Source organism: Carassius gibelio, chromosome B8 (genome assembly GCF_023724105.1).
Source record: "Carassius gibelio isolate Cgi1373 ecotype wild population from Czech Republic chromosome B8, carGib1.2-hapl.c, whole genome shotgun sequence".
Lineage (NCBI taxonomy): Eukaryota > Metazoa > Chordata > Actinopteri > Cypriniformes > Cyprinidae > Carassius > Carassius gibelio.
Genome location: NC_068403.1, coordinates 3,972,753 through 3,985,886, shown reverse-complemented (window position 1 = coordinate 3,985,886; position 13,134 = coordinate 3,972,753). Strand labels below are relative to the sequence as shown.

Below are 13,134 nucleotides of genomic sequence, written 5' to 3'. Positions count from 1 at the left end.
TTTCTATTGTAATATATTTTCAAATGTATTTTATTCCTGTGATGCAAAGCTGTATTTTCAGCATCATTCCTCCAGTCTTCAGTGTCACATGATCCTTCAGAAATCCTTCTGATAGGCTGATTTGCTAATAAAAAACAACAACCTGTGTTCCATTTTCTTTAATGAATGGAAGGTTCAAAAGAACAACATTTGAAATAGAATTCTTCTTAACATTCTAAATCTCCTAACGTATCAAATTTGATCATTTTAATGCATCCTTAATGAATAAAATTATTTCAAGTCCTACTGACCCAAAACGTCTGATCAGTAGTGTCAGGGCCGTTTGAAGGAATTTGGGGGCCCCAAGCAAAATGGGCATAGAGGCCCCACGACCCCTGCACGCACGCAAAGCCTACAGGAACCACAGCATAGCCATACAGTTTAAGTTCACCCACACTTTATGTAAATAAAAAAGGTTTACAGTGCAAATACTGCTTGAAAAAATAGTTTGGTGGGAATTCAATAGTGATTTGACTCAGACTCAGAAAAAATATTATAGCAAATATGTGTAAAATATAATTTGTTAAATATGTAGTGTTTATCACTGTGTTTTTCTACTCATTATTGTACTATACTGTATTTTATTATTTTAATAAAATATAATTTTCCAATAAATGTATTTATTGTAATCAATTTTGATGAATTTTTTTTACTTGATTTTTTTTAAATCAAATATTTATTTGTTTATTAGTTCTTTTAGATCAAATTTATTTGAATAATTTCTTATTTATTTTAAACAAGTGTTTTATTTTTAATCTTATTTTTTATGCATGTATTTATTTAGTTTTTGTTTTTTTACACTGATTTTCTCAAAACTTTCCCACAGACCCCCAGCACTTTTTGTGGTTTGAAAACCCATGCTGTTTTGAAATAAACTATATCCTGCAGTATTTCCTCAAAAGTCCTAGTGTTTGTTTATGTCTGTTTCATCCAGGCTTTGTTTCACTGTGATCAAGTCCAGTATACGCTGGTTCCTGTAGCAGGGTGGCAGGATTTGGGGACCGCCTTTATGGAACATAAAGAGCAGGTACCACTTAATGCTGTCTACATTTGCATTTTTAAAACCCAGCTTATATATCAGCTGCATAGACTGTTATTTGTTTAGTAGTCATCAGCTTTGGAGTCTAATCCAGAACCAACTGGAATTGTTTATATCTGTATGTTTATTCTTCTAGTACCAGTATTTTGTTTTGATAAACTGTGGAGCAAATGTGGACCTGCTGGAGACCCTTCAGCCTGAGGAAGACTCCGTTTTCTTCATCTGTGATACACACCGACCTGTTGATGTGGTTGATGTCTATAATGACACACAGGTACAAATGTTCAGCATTTTATTTGCTCTAGTGCATCTTGTTATATATATATTCTTATTGTCAAATAAATGATTTGAACTGCAATAGATTAAGCTCCTGATAAAGCAAGATGATGACCTTGGTGTTCCGTCCTACGATGACATCTTCCGTAATGATGAGGAGGAGGATGAAGATGGCGATGATTCTGGAAATGAAAGTGATGGCAGTGAAGAGCCTTCTGGGAAACGAAGGCGATATGATGAGGCTCGTTTCTTAATGATGTCATGCATGTTATAAGCAGCCGGATTATTAATATTCAGATCCTCTAATGTATGTGTTAACTGATTCAGGATGCATTGGAAAGGAGAATAGAACGACAACGGGCCAGACGGGAATGGGAAGCTCGGAGGTCAGTAATTATGAACATAACAATCTCTCCATATCTGACACGTTTTTGTGTGTTAACTGCATTCTGAAGTGTGTTTGTGTTTGCAGGAGAGAGATTCTGTTTGATTACGAGCAGTATGAGTTTCATGGGACATCAGTGAGTAACTGTGGTCCTAAAGTATTTGTGACAGATTCATTTGAAGATGGTTTGATTGGTAACTAGGACTCTGCGATGGGGCTACAACATGATCAATGTATCAATGTCTTTAGGATTTTAACTATAGAAAATATAATTGTTGTACTAATGAATGTTGCTCTGAAATATGCACTAATCAATATAGCAATACATTGTGATTAACAGCATTTTTTTACATGCATATGTTTTGTGCTATGTTGGACATCAGTGTATTTCTAGATTATTGCGTCAGTGTTTTGAAAATTCAGAATTTGAATTTCTTTCAGTTTAAAAAATAATTATATATCAGATTATTTTACTTAATCTGAATCTATATAATTTATTTTGAGATTGCATGGGTTTGATCTGTATGGACATTTTGTGCATGTCTTAAAAGAAAAGATTACATGCTCTACTACATTTGTTGTACAACTTTGTATTGCATTTGTAAATATATTATTTATTAAATATTTGTCAATTATTAATTTCAGTGAATATTCAGTGTATCACTTAGTGCTACTGTTTGCTGCTTGAATAAGCGATACTTTTCTTAAAATTTGCAACCACTTTATTCTATTTTCAGGCAGCCTTGGTGATGTTCGAGCTGGCCTGGGTCATGTCTAAAGACACCAAAGACATGCTGTGGTGAGTTTCTTTCATATTACCTATAATAAGGCACTGTACAAAAAAAAACAACAACAACGGAAACAATTTAATTTAGGATTTGCTTTGAAATGATTTTCACTCAGAAATTGCTTGAGAATTTCATGATGACAAATTGACGAATTTAATTTAATGCTGAATTACCTAGAAGGATTGAAATCGTATTTGTACTCCAATAATCTTTGTGAAACCATTGTACAGTGTACATCAGTTCTCTGAACTGAACTCTGGCTCTTTGATTGGCAGGTGGAGTGTCATTGGAGTGACAGATCAGTGGGTTCATGATAAAATCCCACAGTAAGAAACTCACCAACATTGACCTCTGTGAAACATCTCTGATTTTCTCATGACTTCTGAAGCAAATGTTTCAAGTAACCTTGTTTCTTGTACAGCATGAAGTATGTGACAGACATCGCCACCCTGCAGCGCCACGTGTCCAGACACAACCACAGAAATGAGGATGAGGAGAACTCGCTGTCCGTTGACTGCATGAGGATCTCTTTTGAATACGAGTATCCTGCTTCATACCGTGATTAATTTGTGGTGTGAATGGGTGTTCAGACAGAAAGCTGGTGTACTACTGTTCAAAAACAGCATGTTGCAGTGTTTCATGACCTCATTATGTTAACCCTTGGACATATTATTGTTCTTTTTGCTAATTTTATGTAAAAATAAAAACATAATGGTGTGTTCTGTGCTCTAGCAAATGAGGGTTTTTCATGCATAAAGATAATGTGCACGATATACATTATACATGCTGCTGTATATCAAACTGAAGTAGTATGCTATTCTGAACATGCATGTGTGATGAGTGTGTTTGACCCTTGACCCCGCGTGTCAGTCTGATGCTGGTGTTATATCAGCACTGGTCTCTGTATGAGAGCATCTGTAACTCCTGCTACACGTCCTGCAGCTTTAAACTCTGGTCTATCAACGGACAGAAGAAACTCCAAGAGTTCCTGGCAGACATGGGGTGAGGGGACTAGTCTTCTTGCTCTTCTTAACTCACATAAAAATACTTTGGTTCATTTGTTTATGGTGTGCTAAAGTTATTTGATCACATGCATGGCATATTTTTTCCTGGTTAATCAAGGAAAAATCTTTCCTGGCTTCCAATACCTTATGATTTGAATATGATAAAGATGTTTAATTTATTAAAGTATTAATAGTTTATTGAGCAAAAACATTCATTTCGATGTTTAAGTCCTCACCCTCAAGTCATCCAAGATGTAGATGAGTTGTTTCTTCATCTGAAAAGCTTTGGAGAAATGTAGCATTGCATCACTTGTTCACCAATGGTTCCTCTGCAGTGAATGGGTGCCGTCAGAAAGAGAGTCCAAACAGCTGATAAAAACATCACAATAATCCACAAGTAATCCATACCACTCCAGACCATCAATTCATGTTTTAGGAAACAAATCCATTCTTCAGGGCTAAAATAAACGTCCTCCTAGCCATAATATTGCTTTCCCCAGTGAAAAAAGTCTCATCTGAATCAGGAGAGAAATATCCACAGATCTTACAGATTTACAAGCGAAAATGGTCCTAAACAAATTTATGGGTGAATTTTGATGAGAAAGAACAGCAGGGCATGGATTTTTTTCCACTTGTGGAAGTGTTGTTCTGGATTATGGTGGTTTAATATTAAAAAAACCTTGATGATGGATTTGTTTCTTACAAATACCCACAAGACATTAACTGATGGACTGGAGTGTTGTGGATTATGATATTTTTATCAGCTGTTTGGACTTTCATTCTGACGGCACCCATTCACTGCAGAGCATCCATTGATGAGCAAGTGATGCATGATTTTTTTGGGGGGTGGGGGGTGGGGGGGTGAACGAATGTTCAGTAAAATTGTATTATGTCGGTTTTATAATTTTGCTTCATCCTGTCAGGTTTTGGGGCTGAATATATCTTTAAAATTATTATTTCCTCCCCAGTCTCCCACTCAAGCAGGTGCGGCAGAAGTTTAACTCGATGGATATGACGATTAAAGAGAACCTGCGTAAAGTCATCGAGGAATCAGCCAATAAATTCAGGTGAGAGACAGTCAAATGAAAGATTTCTCTTGCAGCATTCAGTATCCATCATGTTTAATCATTTCATTTAGTATGAAAGACATCCGTGTGCAGACGTTCGCCGTTCACTTTGGCTTTAAGAACCGGTTCCTGGCCAGTGATTTAGTTCACGCTGCGGCCGCCCTGCTGGAGAACGTGGAGAAGGATGAAACACCAGCAGACAACTTCATCAAAGCTCTGGACTGTCTGTCCAGGTATGAAACCGGGTTATAGTAACTGTACAAAAACATTTTGTAAGGCTTCAGTCTGGTTTTTTAATGTCCGTGTTTACTCAGCGACTCTCTCGTTTCTCATCGGTGTCTCTGTAGGAGTAATCTGGAGCGGTTGCATCTAGGCATTGATCTGGCCAAGAAGAAACTGAAGGCCATTCAGCAGACGGTGGCGAGCTGCATCTGCACTAACCTCATCCTCTCACAGGGGCCTTTCCTCTACTGTCATTTACTGGAGGTAATCTTCAAGTGGAGCAGTTTTCCATCAAACTCTAAAAAATAGCATGGAAAAGCCCATTAATTGTAGTCTGTAATAAGTACAGCCCTGTCTTTTTAAAATGATTCGCTCCAGTGTTTTCGGTGTCTCTCAGCGTTTTGGTTCTCTGTGAATGCTCGTCCGTCTCTGCAAGCTTGCCAAACATTTAACCAAATTTGTAATTTAGATAAATGTCTGGTGTTAAAACATTTAAAAGCAGGAAATTAAAAACAACCATGAACACTTATATTGTCATTTTACTGTTGCTATGTAAAATAAGATTCTAATTCTTTTCTACTCTTGTGCAATAGTATTATTACTATAGTCATATTTATTGATTTGATATTTATAATAGTGCTGTCAAATGATTAATCGCATCCAAAACGAATGTTTTTGTTTGCATAAATTGGGTGTGTTCTGTGTATATTTATTACGTACATATAAATATATACACAGTATATATTTAGAAATATTTACAGGTATTTACATGTCTAAAGGCTATCTATATTAATTTAATTTATATTATAAATAAATATATTTAATATAAACAAATTACGTTTTTCTGAAATGTATACATGCATGTGTGTGTATTTACATATACATAATAAATATACACATTAAACACACATTATGCAAACAAAAACTTTTATTTTGGATGCAATTAATGACACAAATTTATAATTTAATAAAATAACAAATAAATAATTGTTATGAAGTACTCATATATTAATATAGTATAATCCTAATTTCTATAGGAACACATTTATAGATTTTAATTTTGTACTTTTTTGTAAAACAATAAAAAATATTTCTGATTATTATTTTAATTATTATTACTTGTCAACTCTGCCCAATACTCATGTTTTCCACAAAACAAAATGTTTATTTAAAAATGTTTATAATCATATTAGGACATTTTTATTTTGTTGTCAGTAATTATTTTATTGTGTTGAAACGAAGTCGTTTTTTTCTGTTTGTAGGGAACTCCAGATGTGAAGCTGTTTTCTAAACCTCTGGCTCTGACTCTTCTCTGCAAATATCTGCTCAAAGCGTTCGTCTGCTCTGTAAGTACATGTGGGCAAAAATACTGAATAAAAAAAGTAGTTTGATGTGATGTGTCTGAGGAGTTTGTCAGCAATCACACTAAGAAAACATCTTAAAGCTATGCACATTAAACACATGGCAGTTCTCATATGCATGTTTTTATTAGACGAGGAACAAACGCTGTAAGATCCTTCCATTGATAATGGCAGCTCCTCTGGACATGGAGAAGGGTACCGTGATTGTCCAGGGAATTTCTTTCAGAATCAGAAACGTCCGACAAGAAGAAGTGGGTTTGTTTAATATAGAGATGTTGTTACATGCACTTTTTTTCAGCTAATTCTAACTCCAATAATTTTTATTTTTAAGTTTCTTTGGCCGGGCTTTTGAAAAGGCAGCTGAGAGCACCAGCTCCAGAACTCTACACGATCATTTCTACACTTCAGGTAAGTCACTGCAGCACAGCATCATGGGAGGCGGTCTCACACACTGCATGTCAACCACTGGAGGGCAGAGCAGATCAGAGCTTCTGTGCCGTCTGTCTGCTCTTCTGATCAGGAGTTTGCTTTTTAATTTGCAATGAGTAGAAATGAAGAAAATGAGTAGAGAGAACACAAATACTGTGATGTTGGAAAACTTCAAAACAGTGTTATTTTAGTATAACCGAGATCTGTTTTCATTTTAATTATAGTAATGTATTTTTGTGTCTAGACTTTTTTTATTAGTGTTTTTTATGTAGCTGTTTTATTTATGGGGGCAGCGGTTCAATACACGTTTCTGTGTTTTTATGTCTTTTTCTTTCTTTTCTTTTTTTTTTGTGAATACAACATGTCACACTTTAAGACACCTGTGCCAAACTTAATTTGAAAGACAAATCGTGAATAAATTCTACTAATGTTAAATGGGAAAATGTGTGGAGGAATGACAGAACAGTTTGCATTAATCGTGCAATATTATAACACTTTAGTTATTTGACATGCATGTGAGATGCCGTTATATTCACTCGTTCTGTCAGCATCTCAGTTGATTTTCCCATCATTTCTGTCAGTTTGCTGCCAGATGCCTTCAGCTCTGCTAGGCCCCAAAACACACACACATGTTCACACATTCACACATGTGCATTTATCACCATGCCTCAACAGATTCTGAATCTCTGTCTCTCTCTCTGCAGTCATAGAGCTAAAGATGGAGGACAGGGGGAAGTTTCTGGATGCCCTCATCACCCTGTTGTCATAAAGACCCAATGCATGCTGGGAAGGATTGTCAAACTGCCCACAGAAACTCTGGACATGTGTGTGTTTTGATTCTGCAAAGAGACTCCCATCCACATGCACACTGTTGCTCCACAAGGGGAATTTCACAGCCCCTTGAGTAAATATGAGATTTACCGTGTTCTCAGTCAGTTTGGTGCCAAATACCTTCACTGACCTTCACCTTGACATTTATACCGTCTGCAGCCCTTCCTGAAGACTTCAGGATCATTTCAGAGATCAGCTGGTGTTTGGGTCGTGTGCTGCCAGACGTACAGGCCTGATTTTAACTGTTTTGTGTCTTGTCATTCAGTATGCATTTATGAGTGTTTTATATTAATTTAAATAAATTATATATAATCTTTTAAATGTCAAGTATTTAATTTGACTGGCATTACAATTATGGTTTCTCTTAGTTTTTTCTTTGTATGATTGTTTTATTATTATTATTAGTTGTACATTTGTTACCACATTTAAAAATTGTTTTTATTTTATTAAGCTTGACATAGAAAGTTGTCAGGATGAAACAGGATTTTTAAAAAAGGATTTGTTTTTTATCTATAATATCTATAATTTATTGAAGAAACCTGTTTCTAAAATGTTAAAAAAATAGGCCTGGTGATGTGTGCTGAAAAAAAAATAGATTAAACATGGCAAACATGTTTTTCTTTGATTAATATACTTAATATGTTAATTAATATGGACAACATCCTATTTTAGTCAAAACAATGAATTTAAGTTAAACAGCCTTTTTATAGAAACAAGCAGCTTTTTGCTTCACAAGACAATATTTAATGCACTGGAGTGTTATGAATTATTGTGATGTTATTATCAGCTGTTTGGACTCTCATTCTGACGGCACCCATTCACTGCAGAGCATCCATTGATGAGCAAGTGATGCAATCCTACATTTCTTCAAACCTGTTCTACTGAAGAAACAACTCCTCTATATCTTGGATGACCTGAAGGTGAGTACGTTTAAAGTAGATTTTCATGTTTTTGGTTAACTATTATTCCTTTTAATGGCTTTGTTTTGATGACAAACATTATACGTTTCCGGAAAGAAAATCACATTTTTGATTCTCTTTCAGTAAATATGATTTATTATCAATCGAACCTTTTCAAAGCTACTTTAATGTCACTTTTTTACTTTAATGGTATAAATATCAAAACACTTCCATTGTCCGTGCCGCTGTTTTCCACACGTTCCACTAAAAATCTCAAGTTTTGTTGAGTTTTTAAAAGTCAAACAGGTTTGGATGAGTAAATGTTGACTCCTTGATTTCTGGCTGAACTATCACTTTAAGTTGTGTTCCTGGTGCTAAGGACCGCATCCCCTCCTCTGATGAATGATTGGGTGGATGTGTTTATGTGTCATGGGTGATTATCAAAGCATGACTCAACTGTTTATCATCTTTGTCCTGTTCTCTTTTTTCCTCGCTCACGTTCTCACATCAGGTCCTGTATGTAGTATTACATTTACTCGATTCTTACTGTAAAATGTAATGGCTACTAACTCTAGTTATGTGCAGTAATTATAGTGATGCTGGCCTCGGAGTCGCTGTTTTTTCACTAAATGCTCTGTTGGAATGTAATGCACTGACCTATGAACACATCTCTTTTGTTTAAGATGACACCTACAAGAATTGATCTGTGCTGGACACTTTTATTATCAACATGAGTCTTTCTTTGGTTTTGTGGCATGTAGCCGTTCTGTTGTTTTCTTCTCTCAGTCTGTTCTTGACCGGTTTGATCTTGTGAGGATTAACTGCTCTGGATAACCATGAACAATAGAAGTCATCTGTGTGTGGCAGTATCACACCGTGTGTGTGTGTGTGTGTGTGTGTGTGTGTGTGTGTGTGTGTGTGGTGTGTGTGTGTGTGTGTGTGTGTGTGTGTGTGTGTGTGTGTGTGATTCTTCATCTCTTTTGGGTGGGCTTCATCCGTTCAGACTTTATACTCTTTCATACATGACTGTTAGAAAGTTTTTTTTGCCGTTGTTGTTTTTCCCCCAAAGGAAATTAATACTTTCATTCAGTAAGGATGCATTAAACTGATCAAAAGAGAGAGTTGAGACATGTATAATATAACAAAAGATTTCTGTTTCAAATTAATGCTGATAAATGTCAATGTTAACCTTATATTCATTAAAATAAAAATGTATCACAGTTTCCAATAAATATATACCAGCAGAACAACTGTTTTCAACATTGATCATAATCAGAGGTTTCTTGAGCAGCAAATCATTATAATGATTTCTGAAGATCATGTGACACTGAAGGCTGTAATGATGCTGAAAGTACAACTTTGCATCACAGAAATAAATTATTTTTTTCAATATATTCACATAGAAAACAGTTATTTGACATTGTAATATTTCACAATATTTAACTTTTTTCAATAAAATAAAATAATTCAAATAAATGCATACTTATTAAAAAATAATAATAATCTTACAGACCAATAGTGTAGTTCGTGGCTTTTAAAGATCTTTTTTATTTAAGCATTAGTTTTGTCAAATGTGAAATGTTCATACAGTAAGTATATAGGGCTATAAAACAAAGAATGAATGTCGAGAGCAGTTCAACTGATTTGATAAAACATGTTTGAGTTCATATTGAGATCTCTGAATTTGGAATACAGACTTTGGGATCTTGGCAAATCTATGCACAGTTTGAGATGTTTTTAAGATCTCTTCAGAGGCATACATGGGATTACATGGGTTTTTCTTAAGGAATATCTGCACTCCTAAAACTAAAGATTCTTTACTGGCATTTATGGTTTTATAAAGAACCTTTAACATCCATGGAACTTTTACATTTGCATAAAACATCCGTTATAGAGAAAAAAACGTTCTTTAGATTATTTAAATTGTTGCTGTTCACTGAAAGGTTCTTCGGGGGAATTTTCCCCATTGGGAACCCTTTTTTATTTTTGAGAGATAAAGAAGCAGGAAGAATCGGCAAAGGCTTCCAACTGCTCTCATCTTGATTTAGAAATAGTTGAGATGTTAAAGAGATCTCTGGTGATTTTTCTTGCAGGTGTGTGTGAGTGAACATGCTCTGAATAATACCAGAAAAGACCAATCCCACAGCAGCCAATTAAAATGCTGTGCAACTGAGAAGACAATTTCCTGTGGGCGAGTCCGTGTATGTGTGTGTGTGTGTCCATGCTCTCTTAAATTAGGGGAATTTTGTTCCTTTTGTTGTAATGAAAAGCTGGACATCTCAAATCTAAGAAAATCAGACGTCTAAAGCAGAATAAAGCCATCTCATATAACCGAGACTGTGTCCATAAGCTGGTGTCGCAGCAGGAGGTCAGACTCTCGTCCAGTTCATTTACTTTCAACCTGCACACATTCCATATTTCATTAAGAACATTCCAGAATCATTCCCAGACATTCCGGAACCTGCAGGGTTCAGTCACCGCTGTCACTCAGTGTTACCATCACAAATGAGATTTACTATTGTTGCTGGTAAATAACTCCAATACTGTCCTGTATCCTTCTAATCTGTATCCTCGAGAGTTTCAGAAGAGATCTCAGCCATGTCTCAAACTCTGCTCAGATTTCACAAGATCCCAAAGGCTGCTATCCACATTATAGGAACTCAAATTTTGTGTTTTAAATTCTTCCAGGAGAAAATGAACTGAGCTATTCTTCACATGATAGTATTTTTTTAAGTTTATAGGTGCTTTATTTTTATTACAAATTAAGTTTGAGTAATTATGTGTACGTAAAGAAAAAAGTAATTGCAAATTTTTATCTCGCAATTCAGGTTTTCTTTTCTGTTTCCACCATGGATTAAATAATTACAACTTTTTTTTTATCTTAATAATTGACTTTTTTTGCCCTCAGATTTAAGAATTTTAAGTTTGAATCTCACAATTCTAAGAAACAAAATAAAAATAAATTATGAATATTCAGAACTGTGAGAAAGTGTGAACTTCGAGTTTACATCTCAATCATCACAAGCTCATATCCTTAAATTCTGACTTCTTTTTTCAGAATTGCATGGGGGGAGAAATGAGGGAAATTCACAATTACCTTGTTTTTTATGTGCTGGGAAACAGGTTTCAATCATTTTTTTAGTTAGATGCCAAGAAAACATTTCTAATTTCTGTTTGCATTTTTTAAATACATTTTTAAACTACGATTTATAGTTTATTTTATTTCCGCTTTATTTCAATAACTGAAAACAACTAATAGTTTTAGTTAACAATAACACTGTTGACTCATCTGTGTTTTATTTCTCTTAAGAAATTGTAATAACTAATTGTACATCTTAGGATTTTATTAAAATACAATGAAATAATAAGTGCAATCTATTCAGCACTGGTCAAATGAGACGCAGTTTATATCATAAAATCAGATGTAAAGAGGACCTGAGACAAAATTAATACTTACTTAAACTGAGAAAATAAAATGTCCTCATTCTTGCACAGGACCTAGTTGCATGTCATTTTCCTTGATTATGATGACACTCCCCAGTTTAAGGCATAATTAGGCACTCATACACACATCATCATGCCCCTCCTCATTAACTTCCTTCCTGTTTCCTGTCCAGCTGACCCTTGAACAGGAAGTCTGATGATTCTGCTGAACTATAACAGTTTGGCCTCATAATCGACCTAAAAAAAACTAAACCTAACCTTACCCAGAATTTATTCCTAAAATCAGTGGGAATAATACCTGATTAACAAGGGTGTAGAAGCTAACTCTGATTGTAAGCCTAAAACAGATATTTCCTGAAAAGTTCTATCTCAGTTCTGATTGGTTGATTGGAATGTTGTTCCAGGATCAACAAGGATGTTGATCCAGGAACATGTTGTACTTTTTGAAATCACGCTTGCTGATCATTTGATTGACAGCTAGAGTGTAGACGGTGATTAATCCGTGAGTCAGAGTGAGGGGTTGGTCACCACGGACCATGGTGATGGTGAGGTTGATGACATCACAACAGATCCATTAGGGAAGCTGAAAATGACACCTGACCTTTGGAGAGCAGAGGTCAGCGCAGGCGTCATGAGAACCTGTCGTGTGACAGAAAGAAATGCGTGAACATGAGTATGTTTAAACCGTCACGTGGCAGATGCATTAAAGAAATGTTTCAGGTTACAAATATCTTAAAGGGACAGTTCACCGAAAAATTAGTTACTTTCTTCGGTTGAACACAAAGGACGATATTTTAAGTAATGTTGGTAATGAAACAGTTGGTAAATTTTACATAAACGTACATTTTTCCAACCAAACACCGTTGTTTTTGTAACTTTTTTTTTTTCGAAACGGAAAGCTATGCATCCGTTATTTGACTTTTTACTGACAGGAAAACTATAAAAGCAACTCATTTATGCTCTTTCTTTATTATACTTTTTTTTTATTTATAATTTCTTTATTTTCTCACCATTTCATTTAAAATGTTTTTTTAATGAATATTTTAGTGTTATCTTCTGTCTTTTTACAGTAAAAATATGTTTACGAAATAAATTATTTAATCTAATGCAGTTAGGTTCATTAAGTCATATTAAAAAATATTTATATTTGACTTGATTCGATCAGTTAGTTTCAGGCCATATTTTTAAGTCTACTTGAGTTTTACTAAAATGAAAACGAAAACCATAAAAACTTTTTTTTTTTTTTTTTTTTGGAAATTATAGTTGACTAGAAAAAAAAAGATACTGTGTATATATTTTGTGTGTATTTAAACCTCATTTGTTTGTAAAAAAAAAAATGGAATACAACTG

The 13,134-nt window shown here is 34.7% G+C and overlaps 1 protein-coding gene across 1 annotated transcript; it reads left to right on the top strand.

The window, feature by feature from the left end:
* Window positions 1–350: 350 nt before the first annotated feature.
* LOC127964126 (cell division control protein 45 homolog) lies at window positions 351–7,756 on the top strand. Its single transcript, XM_052564286.1, is given in 18 exon segments — window positions 351–380; window positions 974–1,066; window positions 1,215–1,352; window positions 1,440–1,595; window positions 1,682–1,740; window positions 1,827–1,875; window positions 2,477–2,538; window positions 2,803–2,853; window positions 2,949–3,068; window positions 3,398–3,529; window positions 4,500–4,598; window positions 4,670–4,831; window positions 4,946–5,084; window positions 6,083–6,166; window positions 6,313–6,402; window positions 6,404–6,432; window positions 6,513–6,589; window positions 7,315–7,756. Coding segments are annotated over 18 exon segments (1,635 nt in total). The 3' UTR covers window positions 7,380–7,756.
* Window positions 7,757–13,134: the final 5,378 nt, after the last annotated feature.